The 27,482-nt window shown below is 50.7% G+C and overlaps 1 protein-coding gene and 1 long non-coding RNA gene across 10 annotated transcripts; one reads left to right on the forward strand and one right to left on the reverse strand.

The window, feature by feature from the left end:
* Window positions 1-7,472: 7,472 nt before the first annotated feature.
* Window positions 7,473-23,021, reverse strand: Mag (myelin associated glycoprotein). Of its 9 annotated transcripts, XM_029479713.1 has the most exons (13): window positions 22,835-22,962; window positions 22,379-22,431; window positions 20,930-20,985; window positions 20,011-20,086; window positions 19,521-19,889; window positions 17,144-17,440; window positions 16,513-16,770; window positions 15,053-15,313; window positions 10,202-10,489; window positions 9,369-9,465; window positions 8,930-9,029; window positions 8,644-8,688; window positions 7,474-7,988 (listed from the first exon to the last, which is right to left on the reverse strand). In XM_029479713.1, exons 4-12 carry the CDS (start codon window positions 20,054-20,056, stop codon window positions 8,656-8,658), a joined length of 1,749 nt encoding a protein of 582 aa, XP_029335573.1. In that variant the 5' UTR covers window positions 20,057-20,086; window positions 20,930-20,985; window positions 22,379-22,431; window positions 22,835-22,962; the 3' UTR covers window positions 7,474-7,988; window positions 8,644-8,655. The 9 variants fall into 9 exon arrangements, with proteins under 9 accessions (XP_021022257.1, XP_029335571.1, XP_029335572.1 ...); XM_021166598.1 differs by lacking the exon at window positions 22,379-22,431 and having other exon boundaries at window positions 7,473-7,988; window positions 22,918-23,021; XM_029479711.1 differs by lacking the exon at window positions 22,835-22,962 and having other exon boundaries at window positions 7,473-7,988; window positions 22,379-22,715.
* On the forward strand, window positions 16,371-19,586 carry LOC110297738. The gene is made up of 3 exons (XR_003837177.1): window positions 16,371-16,444; window positions 18,993-19,202; window positions 19,423-19,586. It is a non-coding gene; the product is annotated as an uncharacterized LOC110297738 (long non-coding RNA).
* Window positions 23,022-27,482: the final 4,461 nt, after the last annotated feature.

Genomic DNA, 27,482 nt, shown 5'->3' on the forward strand with positions numbered 1-27,482 from the left:
GGACTACAGTACGTGAATGATGTTGGTGCCCCTCCCCAGGGCTTACAGGGTCATAATGCTTTACAACATACAGGGAATAGCACAGCACGTGGTAAACAGGTCTGGGGTTTAGATTCCACATCTCCAGCTGCCTTCCGTGACATCTCTGCTTCTGGTCTAAGGACAGTGATGATGTTGGTGTGATCACCTTTAAGGGTGTGTTGTGTGGTCACCCTTTCCAAATCACAAGTGCGTGAAATGCTTCCCGCGTGTCTGTGGCACAAATTGTATGGGTGCAAAAGGCAGCTGATGTTACTGCAGACGCGTCACCTCCTAGTGGCTGTTATGTCCCCCACGGGCTTGTATTTTTGAACTCCAGTCTCCAGTTGGTGGTGCTGTTTTGAAAGGTCATGTGTGGAGCTTTCAGAAGCCGCCGGGGTCTGACTGACAGAAGCGGGAGGGACCCTAGGGGTGGACCTTGAAGGTTTTACATAGCCAAGCCCTTGTCTCACTCCCTACCTCCTGGTCCTGCAGGATGTAAGGAGACTCTGGTAATGCCATCCCTCTTCCCACCATGATGGGCAGAAATGCCTGTGAAACCATCAGCTGAAGTGACCCTTTCCTCCCCTGACCCGTTTCTGTGGGATGTTTGGTCGCATTGACAGATCTCACCTCTGACCACTGAGTTGGACAGGAGGACCCTGGAGAATAAAATATGGTTTTCCACTCACTCCGCAGGGAAGATAGCTCAGAATGGTTGTTGACTTTAGGGGTGGGGCGGTGACCCCTGCCTGCCATCCTGCTGCCCTGCCTGTGAGGTAAGCAGATGAGTCTGAGAGACCGAAGTTGGTGGGGAAAAAGGGACATGGTACTTCTGGGCTGTGAGTCCCCACCTCCCTCCATTGTGGCCAGAGCCCAGCCTTGCTTAGCCAGCCCAGCCTCAGGAAAGTTCTGGATGTAGCCTGCAGCCTTTTTTAACAGTGAGGAATGAAGGGGCTCTAGCTGCCCTGAGAGAGCATGGCAAATATGGCTCTAGCAGACCTTGTCCTTCTCCCCCATTCCCGCTGCCTTGCTAAAAGCCTGTTAGATCACATTCCTAAAGCCAGCCACCAAGGTCTGTCCCCTTATTTGGCCACTTCCTCCTCCTGGGGCTGACCACAGAGGTCCAGCTATCAAAAATCCTCTTTGGTCTCCTTAATTAACATGCCCAGTTAAAATTAAACACCCCATCCTAACCCAGGGTTTCCCCTTTATAAACCGCTGTTGCCTACAGGCCTCGTCAGTCACCCCATATCCAGAAGCAGGCCTTTGTCCCTCAGGACAAATATCCTTCCTCCCTCTCTCTGTTCCCTTCTCCTCCTTCCTCCTCTGTCTCCTGTCTTTGTCTCTTATTCCCTCCCCTTTGTCCCTCTGGGGCAAATAAATCTCCTTTGTGCTGAGAATATGGTCTAGGCCTTTCCTGTGCCTTTCAAGTCCTTTCAAGGATAATGGATGTGCCTGCCTGGGCCAGTATGTAGGGATAGGGGCCAGTCAGGGTTGAATCACCCTAGCTAGAAGTGACTCAGGAGATAGAATCCAGACCAGACTGCTGCTCAGGCCACAATGCCTGCGGGGCCCCTCCTCTTGCACAGATACCCGCAGGGATCTACCAAGACACTGAGACTCTGCAGCTAACAGAGTTCCTTCCACGTGTTGGGATCTCTCACCTGGAAACATGCATTCATATCTAAGGGGTACGGCCAGACACACATCCTGCCCTCACACGTGTTCCCTGCCTGTTGCTTGGGAATCAGAGATCCTGGCTGGAGGGTTGTGCTGTAAAAACCCCTTCCTCAAAAAGCTATGATAAGGTACCCAACTCCCCATGTGGGTCCAGTTCCTCTTGTCAGAGGATGCACTATGCTGTCTATCTCAGATTCAGGAACCCTAACTCAGAGCCCCTGACATTGTAGTCTGTCTGTCTGTCTGTCTGCTCATGGCATTAAAATAACCCTTTTAATAAACTTCTTACCCACAGCAATCTCAGTGTCTTGAACCCTGCACCCAGGAATGTTCAGGAGGCCGGTGGAAGCCGAGGAACAGAGAGGCCTGAGTCGTAGCCATGGTTTGGTGATGGCGATCCTGCATATAACATATACAGCCCACCCCTCCCGGTCTGAGACCAGGAGACCCTGCTAGCCCTCTTCCAGCCAGCCACACCTCATCCCTGGTTCTCTATGGTGGTAAGTCATTGTGTCCTGGTGTCCACTTCTGCTCCCTTGGTATTTCTCAAGGGAAGGGCACCATCAGCCTTTCCTGTCCTTAGGCCCAGACGTGGCCAGAGGAAACCACTCTTGGAATTCCCCATCCCTCTTTTTTTCTGACATCCGAGGAAGTAGACGGGGCCATTTTAGACTCCTGTCTTCTCTTGGGCATTCTTGAGTCCCACTGGGTCCTCCTCCATGGGTCCTGACCCCCACTGTCCTCTTTCTCCATCAATGACCATGAACCCTGAAGGTTTGTTCACAGCCTTCAATCCCTGTGGTCCCATCTGGAAATTATCTGAACTATTTACACTTATTCTGTCCTTTTAAACCAACACACTCAAGGGGCCAGAGGGATGGCATAGCAGTTGAGAGCACATACTGCCTTTGCAGGGGATCTGTGGTTAGTTTCCATTACCCAGCGTAGGTGACTCACAACTCCTGCAGCTCCAGTCCCAGGCGAATTGGCCTCCTTCCTTGGGTGCACATACAGACAAGTGGGAAAACACATAGACACATAAAAATAGGTGGATTTCTGAGTTTGAGGCCAGCCTAGTCTACAAAGGAGTTCCAGGACAGCCATGGCTATACAGAGAAACCCTGTCTCGAAAAACCAAACCAAACCAAACCAAAACAAAACAAAACCTTGTAAATTTCAACTCACTATTGTATTGTATTGTATTGTATTGTATTGTATTGTATTGTATTGTATTGTATTGTACTGTACTGTACTGTATTGTACTGCATTGTAACATCATATTACTATGTAGCCCAGGTTGATCTTGAACTCAGGTCCTTCTGCCTCAGCCTCCTAAGTGCTTGTACCACCACCCCCAATTTCCTTGATTTTTTTTTCTCTTTTGGCTGGGTTTTTTTGGTTCTGACTTTTATTTCTCTTCTTTTATTTTATTTGATGTGTATGAGTGACTAGCCTACATGTACATGTGTGCACTGTGCTGGATCCCCTAGAACTGGAGTTACAGATGGTTGTAGCTCATGAAGCCACCATGGGTGCTGGGAACCAAACCCAGGTCTGCAAGAGCAGCCGGTGCTCTTAATCACTGAACCATCCCTCCAGCCCCTTAACTTTTCTTTTTAAACTTGATCTCTTCCTGTGTTTTTATTGCTTAAGGAATTACTGGCTCGATATGATGCTCTTGTTTTGGTAGACCCTAAATAAGACCTCCACAAGACTCCTTTCTAGACTTATCTGTCACACCAGCGTGGCTCTAGACTAGTGATTTTTTGGCCTATGGGTCACACCCCTTTGGGAGGGGAGGGGGCAAAATATCTTTCACAGGGGTTGCAGTGAAAGGGTCAGATATCAGATATCCTGCATATCAGGTATTTATGATTCATAAAAGTAGCAGAATTATAGATATGAAGTAGCAATGAAATAGTTTCATGGCTGAGGGGTTCACCACAGCCTGAGGAAGTGTATTAAAGGGTCGCCGCCGCATCAGGACGATTGAAAACCACTGATCGAGACTGTACTTTGATCAGGTGGAGGTTATCCCCCCAACCCTGTTATTGACATTGCTCTTCTCCCAAGGGCAAAGTCCTCAGGATGCAGCTCTACCAGGCCAGACCAGCTGGAGCCAGGGTCTGTTGGTAAGGTGTGTCAGGGTGTGCCCACCAACAAGTGGTGAGCGTGTGGGAACTGGACCAAACTTCCACCACAGCTGTCTCAAAAGACAAATTTACCCCAGCTTCATCTTGCCTTGCTGCCCTGGTTCTAGCTTCTGGGGTTGGTGTTGGGGTTGAGGTAGGGTCTTGCCATATAGTCCAGCTGGCCTCAAACTCATGATGATCCTCCTGCCTCAGCTTCTGGGATTATAGGCATGTACCACTACACCTAGTTTATCTTCTGGGATTTTACAAGCCATGCCACCATTAGCAGGGGAGGGTCTTGACACAGTTGGAACTCTCCTGCAGGTCCCCAGACCCCTAAAACCTTAAGCCTCACTTCTGTCCCCTACTCCGAAAGCCCCACACATCTCTGTAGGCGCAGGTCTGACAAGTTTCAGTTTGGTCTCGTGTATAAGCCTGTTGGCTTCATGTCCTTGACCTGCAAGACTGTAAGCTGTCCTAGATGGGGGAAGACCTGAGACCTTGTACATTGCTGGTGGTTCCACCCAAAATGGCAGGAGGCACAGTGGTAACAGAGTGGCCTTAGAGACAAAGCTTGTGGCTCAAAACTGGACTCTATAGGTACCCACAGGGGAAGAAATTTAGAGAAGCCGCTTAAAACCCCCAGGCTCAGGCAACTTCTGCTTCTCAAACAACAATGATGTCAGCTTTTGCAGACAGCTGCAGTTTTTTAATCCTGCAGGGATGGGGGTGGGGAGGGGTGGGGTGGGGTGGGGACTCACTTGCCTAATAAGTCCCCAAATCTCGATGCTGCTGGATTCACAGGACCACTTCATAAGACTCTGGCTAGTCATGCTCGGTGCCGGCATATCCAGATATGTAGCTTTTTTTGAGATAATACTCAGGCCTGGCTTTTCTTTCTTTTTTATTTTTGTTTTTGTTTTTATCCCGAGACAGGGTTTCTCTGTATAGCCCTGGCTGTCCTGGAACTCACTCTGTAGACCAGGCTGGCCTCAAACTCAGAAATCCACCTGCCTCTGCCTCCCAAGTGCTGGGATTAAAGGTGTGTGTCACCATCACCCAGCCTTTCTTTTTCTTTTTTTTTAAGATGCATTTATTATTATACATAAGTACACTGTAGCTGTCTTCAGACACACCAGAAGAGGTCATCATATCTCATTACAGATGGTCGTGAGTCACCATGTGATTGCTGGGATTTGAACTCAGGACCTTCGGAAGAGCAGTCAGTGCTCTTACCTGCTGAGCCATCTCGCCAGCCCTTATTTTTTCTTTTTAAAGATTTATTCATTTTATATATGTGAGTACACTCTTCCCTGTCTTCAGACTCACCAGAAGAGGGCATCAGATCCCATTAAAGATGCTTGTGAGCCACCATGTGGTTGCTGGGATTTGAACTCAGGACCTCTGGAAGAGGAGTCAGTGCTCTTAACCACTGAGCCATCTCTCCAGCCCCATGCTGGGCTTTTCATTGGTGCAGTTGTCTCCCACTTCTGTACCTAACCACAGTCAGTTCCTTCATTCACTGAGTTTGAGTCAGGCCATTTCTTTGGTCTGTTCTAGGTACCCTGTCTAGAGTAAATAGATGTTTGTACACATCTCCCCATTTAGAGTTACAGAACCTCTTCGTAGCCATTTTGGGTGGGGATTTATCCTTTTCCCCAACAGCCCCGTTTTCCCACAGGGGTTCAGTATACAGCTAGGGCTTAGTTGTTTGGACAACAGTGGAGCCAACACACACCTGTGAGGTGCTGGGTCTATGGTTCCCACTGTACCTGCAATGGCCACAAGTAAGGGAAGTGAGGGAATAAAGCCAGCAAGGTGCCCACAACAGGGAATGGTGGGGACTGAAGCACTCAGGGAGGCTGAATTCTTCAGAGGGGGCAGATTTCTTCCTAATTGGTGAGAGTCTGAGAAAGTGCTGCCAGGTGGCCAAAGATGGCCACAGCTGAAGCAGAAATGACAATCCTTGTAGTGACAATTTTGAGAAGTTCAGAATTTTGGTTTCTCAAAAAAAAAAAAAAAAGAAAGAAAGAAAGAAAGAAAAGAAGAGAAGAGAAGAGAAGAGAAGAGAAGAGAAGAGAAGAGAAAAGAAAAGAAAAGAAAAGAAAAGAAAAGAAAAGAAAAGAAAAGAAAAGAAAAGAAAAGAATGTGCTTTCGTTTTTAAGCCCAGATGTGGGGATCTGGGGCTGCTTCAGACTGTCCGCAGCAGTTGGCTATGATTTGCCTCGTGCTCTCGCAAAGGTGTTGTTTGGCCAGCTGCAGATGGTTTCTACAATTGTGTGGCATTTGGAATTCTGAGAACTTTTCAGTGGGTATATAAATGCTAGGGCCCTGAGAGGTGAGGAGGGAATGGCTGTTGGTCATTTAGGTTGGTTGTGGTTTGTCAGTAGCCATGGTCAAAGAAGAAACAAAAGGAAAGAAATTAGAGTCAGGGATTTTCCTCATTTCTCTCCCCCCCTCTCTATCCTTGTTTCTCTCCTGTCTAGTGTTAGGGAGTGAAACAGGAGTGGGGGTGGGGAGGATAAAGGGTGGGAAAAAGAACCCACAAAGTCGCAAAGACCAGCCACAATCCTTAGATGACAACTAGGCAGCAGACCAGGACAAGCCCTTCGCTTGCCAAGTGTGAGTTCAGGATCTTGCCCCAACGCAGAGCCCAGCAGAGGTAAAGGCAAAGCCGAGATCATTCCAGAAACAATGGAAGATTAACATGGTGGTTAACCTTCATTGTCAGCTTGCCCAGGTTCAGAATCACCTAGGAGACACACTTCTAGGTAGAGGTATGCAGACCTACTCTGAATGTGAGCACCATGGTGTGAACTGTGGTCCTGGACCAAATAAAAAGAAAGTGAACTGGGCGGTAATAGCGGTCCTCCCTCCTTCCGGACTGGGGCTGCCATGGGAACAGTGTCTAATTGTCCCATGGCCATGCCGTCTCTGCAGTAATGGACTGCACCCTCAAACCACGAGCCAAAAGACACCCCCTTTTTCCTTAAGTTGCTGGAGTGGTTTGAATGAAAGAATTGCCCCACTGGGCTCATGTCCTTGGACACATGGTCTCCAACTGGTGATGCTCATGGTGGAGGTGTGAACCCCACTTCCTGTTCTCTCTGGCAAGTGTTCTCTCTCTCTCTCTCTCTCTCTCTCTCTCTCTCTCTCTCCCCTTCCTGTACCTTCATGTCTATTGCCAAGTCTTTCCTGTCAGGATGAAGTCTATACTGGAATCATAAGCCAAAACACTGTCTTGGGTCTAGAGAGAGAGCTCAGCGGTTAAGAGCACTCATTGCTCTTCCAGAGGATACTGGTTCCATTCCCAGCTGCCACATCACAGCTCGCAACTGTCTGTAACTTCAATTCTGGGAGATCTGATGGTCTCTTCTGGCTCTGCAGGTCCCAGACATGGTATATTTCTATGCATGCGTGCAAAGCACATATACACATAAGATGAAATAAATAAATCTTTAAAGACAGACAAATTAAACAAACAAACCTTTCTATCCTACGTTGCTTATGCTTATGCGATTTTCCCCCCCACAGGAACAGAAAAGTAGCTACAAAAGTGTCCAGTATATGGTTGCAGCGATGAGAAAAGTATTACTAATAAACACCCCATTTCCTCCAAAGGATGGGTCTAGACTGGCATTTGTCATTAGGACATTTATTTCATGTCCCCTTTGTACAGGTCCTGGAGCCAGGTAAGGGACAGGAGACCAGGAAAGGGATAGCAATAAATAACATGGACAGACAGAGCACCCCTCTCAACAGCTGAGGTTAAAAGGAAGGGAGAGGGGAGCTGTAATATAGGCACGGAATGTTGGCAAGGAGGAACAGCTGGGAAGGAGGGGAGGCCAGGCCCCCAGGACCTCACTGTTTCCTGTCCTGCCCCTTCCCGCCCTCACCCCTACCACTCTCAAGAGAAAGGGAGCCCACAGCCAGTGGGGGCCAGTGAGGGTCTTGATGGGGGGTGAGCCACAGGGCCAGCCCCCAGCGTCCTCACTTGACTCGGATTTCTGCATACTCAGCCAGCTCCTCTGTCAGGGTGTAGCTGTCCTTGGTGGGTCGTTTTCCCAGGTCTGAGTGGGAATAACTGAGGTCCAGTTCTGGGGGTTCCCCCCGAAGGCCCAGCAGCCTCCTCTCAGATCCCAGGCGCTTCTCACTCTATGGAGAGGAGAAGACAGCCCGTCAGCGTGGCTCTCTCTGACGGTCCCATGCAAAGGCTGGGCTGCTGGCACCTTTTTCTCAGGGGTCACCAGCTCAGGGAGCTCTACAGTCATCAAGTCCTACTTGGGGGTGGGGGGAGGGGCTTTGCAAGTGCTGATGCCAGTGAAACCACTATCTTCCACTGCTCACCTTGATGCTTGCCCTAGGAATCCCAGGTTCCAAGAAGCACTCTTTGAGAAAATAACTTTAAGGGTGCATGGTTGAACCCAGAACACCTCTCTAGATTAAATCTTGGTTGGACCACCCTTTTGGAAGCTTGCAAAGAGCCCCGTTCAGTAAACCGTTCTCTTTTTGGATATGATAGGGTTTCTCTCAGTTGAGGAGATCCTGGTGGTGTGATTCCCCACTTCTCCAGCTCTCTACTCCTGACCCCCACCCCACTAGCATTTGGACACACGATAGGGCAGTGGCCACAGACAGAAAAGGGGGATCAGCGAAGGAACAGAAAAGACAAGGCCAGGGCTGCTGAGCAAGGCTGGGATTAACCAAAGAGTGCCGCGGACACTTGACTGGAACACACACAAACATGCACACCAACCCCGAAGCCCAGCTAGGGCCCGGAGGCTGGCACACTGAGGCCCCCGGGACCTACCTCCTGGGGCTCTCAGTGACAATCCCGGGTAGAGACCTCTCTGGACTATTGAAGAAGGAAACGTAGTCACAGGCACAGGCAGGGAGGGCGGGGCTACCCAGGCCCCGCTCCCTCAACCCTCCTGCATAACTTCAGCAAGGAGCCTCCTCCCCAAACTCCAGCCCCAGTCCAGCCCTACAAACACCCATGAGTCTGGCCTCCCTTTTGTCCCACCCCCACCCTTAGCAACCTTGCCATTCTGTCCTTCCCAAGCTAAGTGGGAGCCACCGTGGTGTGGCCCTCTCACCTCATACTTATCAGGTGCCCCAGAGATTCTGAATTCGGGGCTGTACAGGACGTGAGGGTTGTCTCCCCCTGAGAAGCTGGGGCTCTCTGTGACGTTCTTTCTGCAGGGAGGCATGAAACATCAGTTTTACTGGGGACTCCGGGCACCCTCTCCAGACACACACACACACACACACACACACACACACACACACACACGAAAGGCTTCCTCTCTTCCCTGCTTCCAGGGCTCCGGTGATTATACCAGGTGGGAAACTTCAAGCAGGCCAGGAGCCTGGAGCATAGAACGTGAACATGTGTCCCCAGGGAGACATTCTCATATGGCAACTGCCCTCCCTGCACATACAGATCTACCCCTGCTCCTCACCCCAGCCTTCCACATTCTCCTACCAGCCCACTTGGAGACTCCACGTCCCCAGATCAGCCTGGCAGGCACTCACTTTCTTCTCGTCTGGGTGATGTAGCACACAATGGCAATCAGGATGGCAAAGGCGACCACAGCACCCACAGGACCGATTTTGGCCCACATCAGTCGGTCTAAGGGTAGAGAACAGGACCAGGAGCCCTCAGGGATATTGGTAGGCGTGAAGATGCCACAGGGAGTCAAAGCCCAAATTTTTAGGCAGCCTTGACTCATCAGTTACAAACAGAGGGTTTATTTAGTTATTTTCTCTCTCTTTTTTTTTTTAGTACTGGGGTTTGAACCCATGGCCTCCTAAGTACTAAGTAAATGATTCACCCCTGGGCCCTAGCCCCTCCCTGGGAGATTCTAGGCAGGGGCTCTACTACTGAGCCATGCCCCCCAGCCCCTCATTGGAGGATTCTAGGCAGGGGCTCTACCACTGAGCCACACCCCCAGCCCCTCACTGGGGGATTCTAGGCAGGGAATCTACCACTGAGCCACGCCCCCAGCCCCTCCCTGGGGGATTCTAGGCAGGGGCTCTACCACTGAGCCACGCCCCCAGCCCCTCCCTGGGGGATTCTAGGCAGGGGCTCTACCACTGAGCCACGCCCCCAGCCACTCACTGGAGGATTCTAGGCAGAGGCTCTACCACTGAGCCAATTCCAGTCTTACTAAGTTTCCTGAACAGGCTTAGCACTCAGCCTCCCATGTAGCTGGGACGGTAAGTCTAGATAACATCTTTCGCTCTTTTATCATCTACATAGCTAACCCATACTCAGTGGCTGGATCAGTAGCAAGAGTAGGGGTGTGGCTGATCCAAGAGGGTCCCCCTCCTTCCTGTGGCTCCCACCCCCAGATCACATCACTCACGTGCTCCCTGGAAAGGCAGCTCGAGGCTCTGGGTGCCATAGAGGTTCCTGGAGGTACAAATGACGCGGGGTGGGGCTTGGGCCTGACCCCGGATCGTGAGGATGCTGGTGAGCAGGAGGCCACTGCGCTCGGAGTACACAAACTCCCTTTCGGTCTCATTCACAGTCACGTTGCGGGAAGGCAGCTCAAAGGCCACAGAGGGTTCCGGGTTGGATTTTACCACACATAGACACTGCACGGTGTCTCTGGCCGCTGCACAGTGTGACTCCAGAAGGATTATGGGGGCAACTGCAAAATTAAGACCAAGGCTAAGAGTGAAGCTGGGCCTCAAGGACTCCTAGGTAGGGGCAAGGCCAGGTGATGCGATAGCTCTATATGGGTCCTGGCTCAGGAACCTGGAACTCTCAACCACTTTGTAACCCTGCCCACTAGGTATTGTCAGACTGAATACAACCCTGCAGCAACATGAGCCTTCACAGGCCCTGGCTAAGGCGGTTAGATACCCTAAACAGTGTAATACACTAGCCAGCACTGGGTGTGATAGTATGTATATGCCTTTAATCCCATTACTGGTGAGGCAAAGGCAGGTAGATCTCTGTGAGTTCAAGGCTAGCCTGGTATACTTAGAGAGTTGCAGGCCAGTCAGGACTACATACATAGTAAGATCCTGTCTCAAACAGAGAAATCCATCAGCCTAAGCCAACATACTTATACACCACCAGGGACCCTGGGCTTGGGGACAGTCATAGGGAGATTCAAGAGATAAGACTTGAATTTAACATGGCAGGACCTCAGAAGGACACTCATTTCCCACTCTGTACCTGACAAGGATATCACAACCCCCTTTGCACACAAGCTCTTCTAATAGACGCTTTACACAGGCCACTGTGACACCAAACATCCACCAATGTTCCATCTGAATTTTCTTTCTATTTTTTCTTTCTTTCTCCACTCCCTGCCCTGCCACCCCTTTTGGGTTTTGACATGAGCTTTCTCTGTGTAGCCCTGGCTGTCCTGGAACTCATGCTATGAACCAGGCTGGCCTTGAAGTCACAGAGATCCACCTGCCTCTGTCTCCCAAGTGCTGGGATTAAAGGCGTGTGCCACCATGCCCGGTCCCAAGGATTCTTTCTTCTTTGGAATCCCAATCCATATTAGTCCAGGGACTTGGGATGTTCCTTGTGAGAGACTCTCCTGCCTCTGGTTTTGAGGTGAACCCAGCCTCCATATGGGACAAAATAGCCGTGTTTTCCCATCTGCACCATCTCTAACTTTGGTCATGGTCTTTGATCACAATGGTTGGAGTACTGTTTTCCAAAGGGACCAATGGGCTTTATCCATTTGACCCATCCAAGCTACAACCTCCTTTGGCAAGTTCCTTCCTCCTCCCCGGCCCTGATGATGTCCTCTCCTGGAGACCCCTTAATCTTGATCCCCTTCTTCATTACCACCAACCCCCCCCCCTCCACCAAGCCTTGCACTCATAGCTTTGACTATACATGTCGTCTAGAATGGGTTTCTGTCCTTCATTTCCCCAGAATAGATGTCACGCTAGAACACTGAGTGGTGCTTTTGTTTGTTTGTTTTTGAGACAAAGTCTTGCTATATAACTCTGAATAGCCTGGAACTCTCTGTGGTTTTCTGTCTCCCAAGTGCTGGGGTTACAGGCTTGAGCCACCGTGCTCAGCTAAATGATGCATTTGTGTGTGTGTGTGTGTGTGTGTGTGTGTGTGTGTGTGTGAGAGAGAGAGAGAGAGAGAGAGAGAGAGAGAGAGGGTTATGATATGTGCAGTTGTGTGCAGTTGTGCGCAGTTGTGTATGTATGGACGAATGCACACGTGGGTGTCAGAGAGTGACACTGGATGCATTTCTCTATCACTCTACACTTACATTTTGAGACTGTGTCTCTCACTAGCACTGAAGCTCACCACCAGCTGGCTGGCCAGCAGTCCTTGGAATCCTGTCTCTGCCCCCAGCACCAGGGTTACAGGTGCATGTTTCTTTTAACATGGTGCATAGGATTTGAATTCAGGTCCTTCTGCTTATACAGAAGCACATAACCCACTGAGCCACCTCCCCAGCCTCTAAATTATGCTTTTAAGACTGTGTTCTTTATCAGTCTTAAGCTATCCAACGCCTCTCTGCTGGTTCTAGACCAAAGCGCTGGTATTGAGTGAACTCTGACCCAAATCCACTCACGCAGGCAAAAGACCATCAGCTGGTTCACTCCACCCATTTTCAAGCCCAGAGGAGTGAGCCAGTAACAATGGTAGGCAGCAAGTCCCAGGAGCAGATAAGTGTGCACCGGAGCTGGGTAACTGGTTGGAGTCTCAGTGCACATCTCTGCAAAGCCAAAGCAAATAGGTACCATGCATACACACTCTGCTCTCTGTAGGGGTGAGCAGTCAGCTCAGCCCAGAGGCAATGAGTAACACCAAAGCTGAACTAAAAAGACCATTCTAGAACATTTCTGAGCCACTCCCACTCAGGACATCACAACCAACACACTGGTGACAAGTGTCCACTCCAGATGCTCGAGTGCTGGTACCCTGCCTGTGCTCGTACTCAGTATCTTTGCAACTTCCGGGAAGTTCCAGAAGAAGCCTACAATCCCTTGACATGATTTCAAAGAATGGGGAGTTTGGGGGTGCCTGGCATTGGCATCCCAACTCTGCCATCTACTGGCAGAGCGTGGCCGGTGAGCCTTCAGGATGGAGATGTCAAGGTGGAGGGGGGACTTGGGGTTTGGGGTTTAGGGCTTTGGGAGTCAGAGTCCTGGGTACCCCAGTGTCATGGTGTTAATTTTCAACACTGTGGGAAGGAAGTCTCAGTGAGGGACTGCCTCGATTAGGCTGGCCATGCCAGAGTGGGATTTTTCTTCATTGAGTTAAGGAGGGAAGACCCATCCTGAATGCTAACAACACTAGTTCATACCCCCCCATACACACACTGAATGAAAAGGGAGAGAAAGCTGATCTCGGCATTAGCCCATTAATCTCCAGGCTCTTGGCTGTGGATGTGATATGGCCAGCTCTGTCAAGTTCCTGTCAACATGCTATTCCCAAAATGATGGGCTGTAGCCTGGAAAGATGAGTGAAGTAAACATGCCTCCCTTAAGTTGTTTTCATGAGAGGATGGACACTATACCATCAACACCAAAAATAAACAAACAAGTAAATAAATAAATAAATAAATAAATAAATAAATAAATAAATAAATAAGACACTCAGGCTTGGCCCAGGCCACCATGTGGGCTTTATGCAACCCTGTAGATGGAACCCAGGCTTCATACATACTAGGTAAGCACTCCACCAACTGAGCAACCTTCCTGGTTCCTGGAGAAGGGAGAGGTGCTGCTAGCTCACAAGAGGCTAGGGGACTCTGGGCTGGAGAGATGGATCAACAGTTAAGGGTACTGACTGCTCTTCCAGAGCTCTTGAGTTAATTCCCAGCAACCACATGGCGGCTCATGACCTGCTATAATGTGATCCAATACCTTCTTCTGCCATGCAGGTGTATCTGCAGATAAAGCACTAATACATGAAAATAAATAAATCTTAAGAGGCTATGGGACTCCAAAGACAGGTATGAAATGCTTAGCATCCCAGATAAGCATTTACCTCTGCATAGAGGAGGGAGCAGACAAACCTTTGGCTGCAGTGACAAACACCCATTTGAGTCCCAAAGAAAGGCCAATGGGACAAGACACAGATATCTAAGAATGCACAGGACATGTTCCTTTCGTCCTCACAGTCATCTTACTCTTGAGGAGGTTTTGTCATCTCCCTTTGCAGAAAAGGAACTGGGACTGGTCACGTTGCTCAGTGATAGAGCCCCTGCCTAGAATCACCCAATGAGGGGCTGGGGGCGTGGCTCAGTGGTAGAGCCCCTGCCTAGAATCACCCAATGAGGGGCTGGGGGCGTGGCTCAGTGGTAGAGCCTCTCCCTGACACACATAAAGCCTTGAGTTCCGTTGGCAGCACTGTAAGAGGAACCGTTTAGAGGTCAGTGCTATATGCCAGACAAGGCCGAGAAGGAAGCCTGGGAACTGGAAACAAGGAGATAGCACTTTTTGTTTGGAAATTCTTAGAAAGCACAAGAAGTAAAAAACTGGAACTTGGCTGCTACCACCTGCAGTGAACTCGGGAATAGGTTTGGGTGAAGTCGAGGGAGTCAGCCACAGAGAGCTCAGGCCAGGTGCTAGTTGGCAGTGTATAGCTGCTTTTACTTCTAGGACGTTAGCTTATGTGTGTGTCAGCATTCCTCTGACTGTGTGGTGTCTGCTAATAAGCTTGCCATCTCCTTGGTCCCATCCCCCACCTCCCAGGAGCACACCGCAACAGCTCAGTGTATGAGCTCAGGGTGATCGACTCTAGGCTGTGCAGAGCAGAGCCAGACTACCTGGGTTTGATTCTTAAAACCTGCTACTTTTTGACCTCAGGCAAGTGTCCTAATTTCTCTGGGCCTCAGTTTGTTTCTTTCTCTGTAACAAGGGTACTGATGGAACGAAGATGGACTGGGTCCCTGCATATAGCACATCCAACCACATCTGGTACCTAGCAATGCTCTCCAAGGGACAAGTACCAGAGTTCCCTTCTTAACTCTGTAGAAGAGCAGTAACCACAGGATTCTGAGCCCCTTTGGTTAAAGCTCCTTTCAATCCCAGGACACCGAAACACAGTATCCTCAACGGGAGATTCATATTCTTAGCATGGATCCAGCTCCCCTCCTCTTCCCCATCCTTATCAGCCACAGACAAAGCTGACCCTGGCTGGGACACATGGGTGCCTCCCAGTCACTCAGGTGTCCCTATGGTGCCACTGGTAGAAGCGGAGGGGGAGGGGCACTCACACTCCACAGACAGGTTGAAGGCAGTGGCTCTCTGGCCATACTGGTTCTCAGCCACACACCAGTATTCCCCATCATCCTCGGGGGTCACTGCAGGGAGTTCCAGCTGCAGCTGAGTCTCATAGATGACCGTGGCTAGGATCTGCTTCTCCTTGAAGATGGTAAGGATGGGGTCCGGGTTGCTCTGTGTGGAACACAGGATAGAGACAGTCTCCCCCTCTACGGCCACCACCGTCCCATTCACTGTGGGCTTCCAAGGTGCATCTGCGGGGAGACGAAATATCATAAGCTGTGGCTGGAGAGATGGCTCAGCGGTTAAGAGCACTGGCTGTTCTTCCAGAGGACTGGGGTTCAATTCTCAGCACCCACGTGGCAGCTCATGACTGTAAATCCAAGATCTGGCACCCTCATACAGATATACATGCAGGCAAAATACCAATGCACATAAAATAAAAACAAATTATTTAAAAGAAAAAGAGGCACTCACAAGTCTTAAGAATAATCAGAACCCATGGGACCTGCTGATTTGCTGGCCAACCACCCCACCACCACCAAATGTGACCCCGACAGTCCCACCCGGTCCTGGTTGTCTTATTTACGCGAATTGCCACCCTGTCTGTTTTTTCCTTTTTAATGCTGTTTGTTTATTTGTTCATTTACTTTTGGGACAAGCTCTTGCCATGTAGCCCTAGCTGCTCTTTTATTTCATTATATAGTCCAGACTGGCCTTGAACTCATGGCAATCAATCCTCCTGCCTTAACCTCCTGAATGTTAGAATTATGTGTGTGGTCTGGGAACTTGTCTTTGGATGCTGGCGCTACCCCATCCTAGCTATGCAGACCCTGTGTCTTAACAATGGAATCATTTTTTCCATCTTGAAAATGGGCTTAATAACTCCAGCCTCATAGAATAGGGTTGATCATTCAACATGGGACAAGACCCTGCCCATTGACAAGAGCTATTCTAGCTGAGCAAGGCCCTTTAGGGAGAGATGCTGTGCAAGGAAATAAAATACATTTTCAGCCAGAGATTTGTGCTATGGAAAAAAAAAAAACCAAAATCTTAGGGAGGAGGAATCGGGTGGTCATGGTTCTAAGAAGGATGGTGAGGGAAGTCTTCTGGGAGCTGAGCAGGAGGCGTAGAGGAAGCCAGTCAGGGAGAGCTGAGTGAACACTGGCTGCGACTGTCTTTTTTGGGCACTGTGCCTCGATACATATTTGTGAATGAATGAATGAATGAATGAATACATGCATGAATGGCCTGTGTTAGATTTTCAGTTAAGGGTCGTGCTCTGATAGCATCTTTCTCCTATTACAGCCAGGTCCTCGCAATGAGGCTGATTGATGCCTCGGGTGTCCTCAGCCCTTCCATTAAACTACTGCTGCAAAATGCAAGTAAGTTCCTATAGTTTAAAGTTAGTAGTTCCTCCAGGAGTGTATGGATGCCCCAGGTGGAAACTCACACATGACGCTCAGCTCCACCGTGCGGTTGTCCTGGCCATAGGCATTCTCTGCTAGGCAAGCATAGACGCCGTCCTCTCCTGGGGTCACCTCCTCCAGATCCAGGTACAGGCTCTCAGCAACTGCCTCCCTCAACACCATCCCATCCCGCATCCAAGTCAGCAGCGGCGGCGGGTTGCTGTCAGCCCCACAGACCAGGCTGACATGGGAGCCCTCAATGGCCTCCACAGAGGAATTCATCTCCACAATCACTGGGGGGTCTGAGGCCCGGGATAAGGCGAAGGGTCAGCCGGCTGATTAATGGGTACATCAAATCCTGGACTGCGCCAGAAGCCCAGGCCCCGCCCCACGTCCCACCTTCCAGGCCCCCTTCCCTGGGTCCTACAGCTCCAGGACCCACGCACCAGACCTAATTTAACTCAACCAGCGTAGACCCCGCCCCAAGCCCCTCCCTCCAGGTACCCCCACCCCCATCTTCCAAACGCGGTCCTGTTCCAGAGTACACAGCCCACCAACAAGGTCCCGCCCCCAATTCCTAGCCATCCAAGCCCCGCCCACATTCTCCCTGTCCTGCCACTCCCTGTCCCATCTCTTCCAGTCCCCGCCCCTGCCCCAACCCGCACCCAGGCTCACACTTGACGTCCAGACTGGCGTAACCCTCGAACTGCAAGGTGGTGTTGGGGAAGGCAGCCTGACAGCCCAGACGGTGGCCATTGGCCTCTCTAGTGGGCACGAAGTGTAGCAGCGACACCTGCACCCAGGTGCCTTCATCCTCACGCAGCCGACCCAGCACAGTGGGCTCTCCCAGCCCCTCGTGGCCCAGCCAGCTCAGCTCTGGCCGCAGCTCTGGGCAGTTGTCCGGCACCATACAGCTGACCTCCACTTCCGTTCCTGCCACCACTTCCGGGGGAACCACGATGTTGGGGGTGTCTGTGTAGGAGGAGGAGAAAAAGAAGGGTTCTAGGAGCAGTCTCAGGCTGTGGTCAGGCCCACCTGTCCAGCTCCACTCCTGGGACTTTATCCCTCTGAATGACCAGTGCACCGCATCAGCTACACCCTTTCCAGGTGTTGGTCACGCCCCCTCCAACACACACACACACACACACCAAGCACTTCACACAGCCTATCAGGATGCTTCTGTGGCACATGGACCTTCTATTTCACTAAGTTCCTCTGTGGTCCCTGTATATATCCCCAACCTGGGAGGGCCAATGTGTTGGGAAGGAGGGACAGTTGTCAGGGTGTGATGTATGTATATAGGTATGTGATATTGTCCTGTTTGATTTTGTATCAACCTGTCATGTGGGAAGACTGAAACTCAATGGGAAAATGGCTCTATCAGATTGGCCCGCGTGGTAAGTCTGCGGAGCATTTTCTTGACTGATGAGTGATGCAGAAGGATTTAGCCATTGTGGGGCGTGTGATCCTGGGAGGTATAAAAAAAGTTGTTGAATGTGAGGTTGAGGAGTGAGCCAGGAAGCCGCATTCCTCTGTGGTCTGTACATCAGTTCCTGCTCCGGGCTCATGCCTTGAGCCTCTGTCCCGGCCCTAAGTGGTGGACTCCGACCTGAGCCTTACCTGAACTATCCCCTGTCCTGCCTGCCGTGTTGCTTTCGGTTACTGTGTTTACCGCAGCAATAGAAAGCAAGCTAAGCCGGGTATGGTATAGGGGTGGGGAGCTGCATGTTTTCTGTGGGTGCACGTGTGTGGTTTGGGGGTGTGGTCCATTACACTCTGGTGTGCTGGGCATGAGGTGTGTGATGTGGTCTCTTTCCACAGCAGGGCTGGAGTGTGCGTAGTCACAAAGACCAAACTCTGCTGGGAAACTAAGGTCTCTAATTAGGGATGCCTCTCGGAAATCAGGCACTGAGAGTCCCTGAGGCCGGGCAGGGACCTCTATTTTAACTGCCAAACCTGGCCACAGCTATCTGTCTCTCCCCCCACCCATTCCTCCCCCTACCCCACTTTGATGATCAATTCTTGGACCTGATACATCCTCACCCGTCTGGTTACTCTTTATTTTGAGGGTCTTATTAAGTTCTTAAAGCTGGCCTCTAACTTAGTATCCCAGATAGGCTTGTAGTCGTCCTGCTTCCAAGTGGCTGGGAATAAGGCCTACACCATCAGTCCCTGTCTTTTAATTTCTCTTCTTTTTCTTTGTCTGACTGTCTGTCTGTCTGTCTATCTGCCTGCCTGTCTTTCTTTGTTTCTTCCCTCTTTTCTTTTTCTTTTCTTTTCTTTTTTTTACTACATTTGTGTGTGTGTGAGCACACATATATGTGTGTGTGTGTGTGCACGTGGGCATGTGCATGTCCTGTGGAGGTCAGAGGACAACCTGCAGGAGTTGGTTCTCCCACCATTTCTACCATGTGAGTTCCAGTTATCAGATCTGGGTTGTCAGACTTGGGGACAGGCACCGTTACCCACTGCGCCATTTTAGTGATACGCCCCCACCTCACCCCCCCCCCTTCTGTCTTATTAGGAATACAACCATGCGAGGCAAGTGCATGAACTCAGCTGTTAGCCCCAAACTTCCAGTGTTGGTTTCTACTGCAAACCGTGTGCCTGCACAGGAGGGGTCCTGCCTCTACCAGCCAGAACTCAGATCTGGTGTTGCAAACAGCTCCCAGCCTTAAAGCCATTTACCTGTTGGCTGTGCATGGGAAACAAAGGGCCAGAAAACTTAATCAAGGTACCCAAAGTCACCCATCTAAAGCAGGCATCTAGAAGCCTCATTCCTGACCCCAGCCCCCTGTCTTTAACTCTAGATGACTCTAGAATAATAAGGGTGATCTCAGAGGGCAGCCAGACCACTTAGGGCCCACTTTGTTTATATCTGTCATTCATATGGCCCACGTGGGCACTGGGGTTTGCACCCAGCTAAATTGTCCTTTTCTGGATCTGTCATTCAGAGCTGGTGGCCCAGGTGCTGAGGACACCCATCGGACCCTCCCTCTCAGCACTGCTGTAGCTCCTTGGAGCCCACCCAACCCTGAGGGACCCGACTCACTGACGATGTCCAGGACGCTGTGCTCTGAGAAGGTGTACTGGTTGTAGCCGCCCAGGTCGCCTCGGAAATAGTATTTGCCTCCCAGCTCGGGGCTCAGTGTGCTGAGAAGCAGGGTACAGTTTCGTAGGCCCAGGTCTCCCAATAGGCGGCTGCGGCCCTGGAAACTCTCATGGACCACTTGTGTGCGGGACTTGAAGACCACCGGTGGGTAGTTCTTGGGGTAGGGACTATTGAAATACCAGACGCCATGTACCACAGCCGGTCTGAGCTCATCGGGGAAGTCGAAACGGCAGGGAATGGAGACACACGTGCCCTCAAAGGCTGAGATGGTCGAGGGCATCCAGGCACCCCAGTGGCCCCCTCGAGAAGCTGTAGGTGGGCAGGAGCACAGAAGCTGAGGGACAGAGCCCACCCCATCATCTCCAACAGTTCCCATCATGGGCCACTGGGCTGGAATGTTAGGGCTGGGACACATCTCCCCAGCCATTACCTGAAATCATTATCCAAAACAGCGGCAGGGTGGCAAGGAATATCATCTTGTTGTTTAGCAAGTGATTGAGCTAGGGCTGCAGAGGGACAAGAGCAGGCTTTTAGAAGACCACAGGAGTTGCAGGGAGGAGAGATCGTTCAGTGGTTAAGAGCACTGACTGCTCTTCCAGTGGTCCTGAGTTCAATTCCCAACAACCACATGGTGGCTCACAACCATCTGTAATGAGATCCGATGCCCTCTTCTGGTGTGTGTCTGAAGACAGCTGCAGTGTACTCACATACATGAAATAAATAAATAAATCTTTAGACGACCGCAGGAGGTGGGGGACACTGGGCCAAGGTTAGCTGCTGTCATTTATAAGTGTCATCGTTCTCATTCTGCAATGACCCCCACATTCCATCAGTCAGAGCTGAGTGCTACAAGCCCGGCACAGCCCCCAGGCTTGAAAGCAGCCACCCGGGGAAGTTCAGTAAGCTTCTCCAAGTCGCCCAGCCCAAACACGGGCCCGGACACCTCATCCCCTGATCTCCCCTGCCTGTAGCTGCAGATATCTTTAGAATAATAGATGTCACCGTTCTTCGGCTAGATGGTTTAGGGATGTTTGTCTTGTGTGTGTCATTCTCGTGTCTCAAGTGGGCCCTGGGGTTACAACTCTGATGTCATTAAGGTAGGTGAGATGAACTGTGTGCCTCTAAAGTCCAGAGGGTGCATAGCTTGCCTAAGGTCACATAGCTGGTCTACAGACTTAGCAGTCAAGCTGTGCTGTCGCTGCATGGTGGTGGCAGGTTAGTAGTGAGCTAAGTAAGCATTCCTGCTTCTCCGTCTCTCAGAGAGTGCTAGGCAAAGGCAGAAGCAACTCTCCTCCTGAGGTAAGAATCGGTTATTTGGATAAGGAAAACAGTGGTATCTCACCACTCACCTTGGTCTCCCTGAGTTGGGGATGTCTCCTGATTCCACTTGAAGTGGCCTTTCAACCTAGAATATAAGTCAGTCAGGGGTTATGGGGTGAAAGCCCACCACCCTGCTCTTCCATGTATACTATGGGCGGTGTCCGTGTTGTAAGAGCATCCCATGGGTACATCACTGGTACCCATGGATACCCAGGGTGCTCCCACACAGCTTCAAAGATACTGTACCACCACAACACCCCACGCCCCAGCTGGGGCGTGGGAGGGCCATGGGGAAGGAAGGGAATGGTAGCTCTGAAATGAGGGGAACAGAAAGTGGTGAGTCCACGAGCAGATGAGGCCTGGGGGTGGCAGGCAGGCAAGGACCCAGCCCCATCAATGACTGGGTTTCACAACATCAGCATTCCCAGCATGCCGTGTGAATTCCTGCCGCCCTCTCCCACCCGCAGCAGGCTCAGGGTGTCCCCACCCTCACCAGAGGCCAGTAGCCAATACAAAAGAGCCCTGTTCCTTTGGGGGTGTGGGTGCCCCATCCTAGGGACCTCCTAGGGGTAGGTGGAGTGTGAGCGAGATTGGTTGCTCCTGACTGGGCTCTGCAAGGGGCCAGGAGAAGCCAGAGGCGATGGCCCCTTGGCCCCCGCTGCCCTGTGGGTCGATCTGGACTAGAGCCGGGATTTTGAAGTAGCTGCTTTTCCCGGCCTTGGCTGCCCTCTTCCCACAGATGCAGACACATGCCCAGAAACATGCAAACGCTAGTAGGAAATGTGACAGCCAGCAAGAGCAGACTTACAGAACGGAGATTTGGAGACCCATGAGGACACACCCCTACCCTGAGACCCCTGTGTCTACAGAGAAGCATCCTGGTTCAGGCAATGCGGAGACCACCTGACTGCCCTCAGTCTTGGACGTGCACACCTGGGTAGTCATAGCTCCGGCTGTCCTGCTCGCAAGCGTGCAAGTCATAAGAACCTGTGCACACAGAGAGCTCTACCCAGACACATCTGTGGGCACAGGGCAGCTGTGGGCCTAGCATCTGTGACTGGAAGCAACGGGAGATACCCAGAGGTAAGGACCAATCAACTCAGCACAAGCGGATGGGCGATACAGTCACGCACAGGGTGCATTCTCCTCTGGGGCAAATTCTGATCTTGCGATGTGGGCCTAAGCAATCTCAGCTAGGACAACGGGAAAAAAAGCCCTCTAAAGAACCGCAAGGCTATTATCGGCAAGACAAACAGATCCCATATCCATCATGTTAGCTTTCCATTGGAGAATCCGGGAGCAGTGACTGCATACTTGTCACCCCCGAACTTGGGAAGGGAGGGAAGGAGGATCAAGAGTTCAAAATCAGCCTTGGTTACATTAACAAGTTGGAGGTTAGTCTGAGCTATGAGTGGCCCTACTTCAACAAACACAAAGAAATCCAACGAAGGGGTGGGGATAGGGAAAAACGCACCTACCAAGTCTCTTCAGGGAACTACAATGAGGAGCTGAGGAACGCTAACACAGAAGGCTGCACAGGGGAGGAGGACACACACACTGTCACCCTCACTGTGTGCCCAGGTGTTCACAGCCTGCTGGCCTCATCCACGTGGTAGATCCCAGTGTCCGATGGCTCTGTACCACCCCTTCTCCCCCAATCCAGATCACTGTTCCATCTCTCCCAATTTTGCAAACCCCAGGGGAGCTGGCCTTGCAGAAGTTCCCACCATTGATGAGGTAGGTCCAGGAATGAGGTCCCCTTGTCCTTTCTTTCTGTCACTTCTTCTCAAGGCCTCATTGCTGTCTCTGCCCCCACCACTGCCTCCACTAAGATCTTTGGTTGGTTTGGAAGCCCATTCCAAAGCAATACCCTGCCCTGTTCGAAGCGAGTGGCCCTCCGGTTCACGGTGGCCCTCCTCTGCTTGTTGGCATACCTGGCCTTGCACATGCCCTGATGTCCAGCGCTCCCGACCCCCTGAGGGTCTTTCACCCTAGCCCTCTCTGCCTCAGTACTCACTTGGATGATCTGGCTTCTGCACCCTCTGCTCTGCTGGCCAGGCTTACAGTCCCTTGGGCTCCCAGGGTCTAGGCCCCCACTTGCCAGCCCCTCCTCTGCCCCCTGGGTGCCAGGGGCCGCCTGCCTCCAGGGCCCAGCTCCTCCCTGCCCCCGGGGGAGGGGGGCACAAAGGGGCCCTTGTCACCATCGGGCTAGGGCTGGAACTGGGCAGCTTGATTCCTGGGTCCTACTAGCTCTTTCCTAGAAAAGATGGGGGTCTGCCTTGCTCCTCCCTTCCTCCATTAATATACACCCTAATTTGGGAGTTGAGGAGGGAGGAGTGGCCTCATCTTTCTGAAAGTTCCAGGCTAAAAGGTGGAACCTGTTGTCTTCGAGGAATTAATTGGTGGCAACACTGTGACCTTGGTCCCAAGAGACAGGTAGAGACTGGTTGTCAGGAAGAGGAAACACACCCTCTCCTAGTTCTGCTCCAAAGTCACCTCCACCTTGCTGAGAATCACTGCCCCCCCACCCCCCAACATGCTTTCCTTCCTGGTGTGTTTTCTCCTTGATACTTCTTGTTCTCCGAAATGCCATTAGCTGCTGTCTCCTTGAGATCACGACCTTCCCTTGGTAAGGACAGGGGCTCTGTCTATTGTTCTGAGTCTGTCTCCACCTGTTAAACAGAAAATAAGTGCTCATGTCTATTCTTTAATGCCCTGTGGCACCTTGGCACTCAGAGATGTCATTCTTAACCCTCATTCCTGGAAAGCTGCCCTCACACCATCCTGCCGACCTCAGCCTGCTCTTCCAGAAGCATAGCACTTAACACTGGAGCCAGCGGTTCCCCCTCTTTAAAAAAAATACATTTATTGATTTACTTCTTTTAGATTTATTTATGCTATGTGTATGGGTGTTTTGCCTGCATGCTTGTCTGTGCACCACTTTCAGATGCTCATGGAGGCCAGACAAGAGCATCAGATCCCCTGGATCTGGAGTTACAGAGGGTTGTGAGCCACCATGTAAGTGCTGGGACTTGAACCCAGGTCCTTTGAGAGAGCAGTCAGTGCTTTTACTTACTGAGCCATCTCTCCAGCTCCTTCTTTTTTTCTCATTTGCCCTCTTCCTTCCTTCCTTCCTTCCTTCCTTCCTTCCTTCCTTCCTTCCTTCCTTCCTCCCTCCCTCCCTCCCTCCCTCCCTCTCTCTCTCTCTCTCTCTCTCTCTCTCTCTCTCTCTCTTCCTCTCCTCTGTCTCTCTCTGTCTCTCTCTCCCTCTCCTTCTCCCTCTCTCTGTCTCTCTGTCTCTGTCTCTCCCCCTCTCCTTCTCTCTGCCTCTCCCTCTCTCTGTCTCTCTGTCTCTCTGTCTCTCTCTCCCTCTCCTTCTCCCTCTCTCTGTCTCTCTGTCTCTGTCTCTCCCCCTCTCCTTCTCTCTGTCTCTCTCTCCCTCTCCTTCTCCCTCTCCCTCTCTCTGTCTCTGTCTCTCTCTTTCTGTCTATGTGTGACTTTGCAAATGTACCTTAGTTCTTTCTTTTCACCTTGAACGTTCCAGGGATCTAACTCAGTCATCAGGCTTGGCATCAATACTGTTACTCATTGAGCCATCTTGCTGGCCCACTCCATGCCCCCCTCCCCTCTTTTTAATTTGTAATGTGACTCTCTTTAGACTGACCTCCAGCTCACTATGCAGCTCAGGCTAGCCTTGACTACAGCATGCCTAAGTCTCCAAAGGGTTAGCCACAAGGTGGATAGATGCGTGCCACAACGTGTGGTCCCTGCCCTTCCATTTAGAAACAGTCCTTTCTTTCTATAGAACTCAACATAACTGAAGCTGGCCACCCTGCTCTTGGGGATTCTGTCTTGTCCCTGCCTAATATTACATCTAGCTTGGAGCTCTAAGAGAGTGCTTCCCACAGAAGCTTGCCTGGGTATTTGCTTGGGATCTTTAAAGCTAGGTTTTTGTGGGGCCACGGTGGTTTTCTGAGCTGAGTGAGGACTCTCTGGGTGGAATCCACAGTCATCCTGAAGCAGGCACGGGCTTTGCAAGGTGGACAGGGTGTTTGTTACTGAGCAGTTTCATGGCCCTGCAGAGGCCAAAGCAGAGGTTGGGGGTCGGAGAGTCGTCTATTCCAGGAGTGAGGGCAGGGAAATCCCTTAGACCGGGGAGTGGATCGGGCGTCAGGAAGACTGGGGCTGGGGAACAGTGACACCCCCCACCTCAGGCTTCATGATGTCAGACTCTGCCCGTGCCTTTCCCAGTCTGAGACAATGGTCCATTGAAAGTGGGGTGGGGCTTGAAAGCCTGGGTTCCGGAGAAGAGAGGGACCTGGTGCCTGGACTTTGAGGGTGAATAGGAAGATTCTGAGGTGCCCTGTACCACAGATGTCCAACCACACAGGTCTCACTGAGCTGGTGTTCCTGGTGTGGAGTGGGTACTGTGTCAGTTCCAGTTATGAACTAGAGGCAGTCCCTGGAGAGGGGAAACAGGGGCAGGTGAGTCCCACTGAGAGTCTGTGGCTGAGCCAGGGGATTAGGAGGAGCCTATCCATAAGGGTGGGTCAGGTGGACTGAGAGCCAGAGGGGGACTGGGTAAGAGGGGCTACCTGTTACACAAATCAGCTGATGCCTTCAAGAAAGTAGGTCTTTGATCTGCAAGGGCTGAGGGCTGAGGGCTGGGGACAAATGTCCAAACTAGAATGTATTACGTCACATCCTTTCAGGCTTCAATTTCAATTTCAGAATCAAGTAGCAGCAGGGTTACTTCCTTCTGTGCTTCGAGGAGAGGATCTATTCCTGCCCCTCCCCCAGCCCCCTCAACCTTGGACTTGGACGTTTGAATATTTGCCCTTTGTTCTACCCTGATCTGCTTTTATTCCAATCTCCCCATTTTACCAAGACATCAACCATATTGGATTAGGACCCATCATAATGACTTCATTAAAACTGTTAGCCTCAGTAAAGACTTACCACCAAAGCCAGGCATGGTGGCACACACCTGTAAACCCAGCACTCGGGAGGTGGAGGCAGGAGGATCACATCAAGGTCATCTTCTTCTACATTGGACCTGTCTTACCCCCCACTCCATCAAAAAAGATCCCATCTGTAACTAAGGTACATTCTGGGCTTTAAGACATCAGTATATAAATGTGGTCATAGCAATTTTGTATAGTGTAATGATTTTTGCGTGTTGGCCAAATTTTATCCAAAATCGCATTCAAACTAGAGCAAACATCTCCAGATAATATGGTCCTGTTAGTCACTTTATCACTTAACCCCATCTTGGGCCAGGGCCTGGGTCTTGGCCAGCCCAGAGTTGCTCTGTTGCTCATAATCAGGACTGGCTGTTTCATGTCAAGGTCACCACAGTGTGGTCCTCAGGTCAGCAGCAGCAGCAGCAGTAGCACTTTGTCCTGGAGCAAGTTCAAAAGATTACAGCTCATTTGGTAGAATGCTTGCCTAGTATGCATAAAACCCAGTGAGAGTTCAGCCTTGGCTAAGAGAGACCTTGTCTCAGAAAAAGAGGCAAGGAATGGAGGGAGAGATTAAGAATGGTGTGTGTGTGTGTGTGTGTGTGTGTGTGTGTATGTGTAGTGCTTAAGAGCATGTAACACTCTTCCACAGAATTCCAGTTCAGTTCCCAGTGCCCACGTTAGTTATTCAATTCACAGCCTCCTGTAGCTCCAGCTCCAGAGAACCCAGTGCCTTCTTCTGCTCTCTGAAGGCCCCTTCACACATGCGGCAGATGCTCATACAAATACACATGGGAACAAAAATGAAAAAGAAACCCTATAAAACAAAATAAAGCAAGCCGAACATGGCAGCACAAGCCTTTAACTTCAGTAGTCAATATGTACAGGCAGGAGGATCAATATAAATTGGAAACCAACCTGGTGTACATAGCAAATTCCAGGCTAGCCAGGGATACAGACTGAGGCCTTTCCTAAAAAGCAACAGCTTCTATGCCTAGCCCATCTACTGAATGGGAAACTCTGGGCTGGGGCTCAGAAGTAAACATTTGAATAGATTTGTATAAAATCCACTCTTGGTACACACCAAAGTTGTTGTTTTGGTTTGTTTGTTTCAAGACATGGTTTCTCTGTGTAGCTCTGGCAGGCCTGGAACTCACTATGAAGACCACGCTGGCCTGGAACTCTGAGACCCGCACGACTATCCCCCTTGAATGCTTAGATCAAAGATGTGTACAACACCACCCAGGCTTGAACACTAAAGCTGTAATTCCTCTGCTTCATATCCTCAGTTCTAGGACCTTCTGGAGAACTGTGTCCAGAAGTGAGAGAGGAATTTCCATAGGTATTGAGTGTAATCAGTAATGCTATATAGTGGTCACTTCTGCCGATGTGACAGAACACCCCTGATAACAGCTAACTGGTTTTAGCTTATGGTCTCAGAGGTTCCTGTGAATGGTTGGTCGCCACCATCAATCTCAAACGACCAGGAACCTTCAAAGGCAGGCCTCCACTGACCTACTTCATATTTCTTTCTCTTCTCTTCTCTTCTCTTCTCTTCTCTTCTCTTCTCTTCTCTTCTCTTCTCTTCTCTTCTCTTCTCTTCTCTTCTCTTCTCTTCTCT

Source organism: Mus caroli, chromosome 7 (genome assembly GCF_900094665.2).
Source record: "Mus caroli chromosome 7, CAROLI_EIJ_v1.1, whole genome shotgun sequence".
NCBI lineage: Eukaryota > Metazoa > Chordata > Mammalia > Rodentia > Muridae > Mus > Mus caroli.

Excerpts from the sequence above, each read along its gene's own strand:
- Mag (XM_029479705.1), bottom strand. The coding sequence starts at position 20,007 with ATGGCTGGGGAGATGTGTCCCAGCCCTAACATTCCAGCCCAGTGGCCC. Across the intron at positions 15,314-16,512 it reads GGTGGAGCTGAGCGTCATGT|ATGCACCTTGGAAGCCCACA; the intron begins GTGAGTTTCCAC and ends GTCTCCCCGCAG. Across the intron at positions 10,490-15,052 it reads CTTCAACCTGTCTGTGGAGT|TTGCCCCCATAATCCTTCTG; the intron begins GTGAGTGCCCCT and ends TTAATTTTGCAG.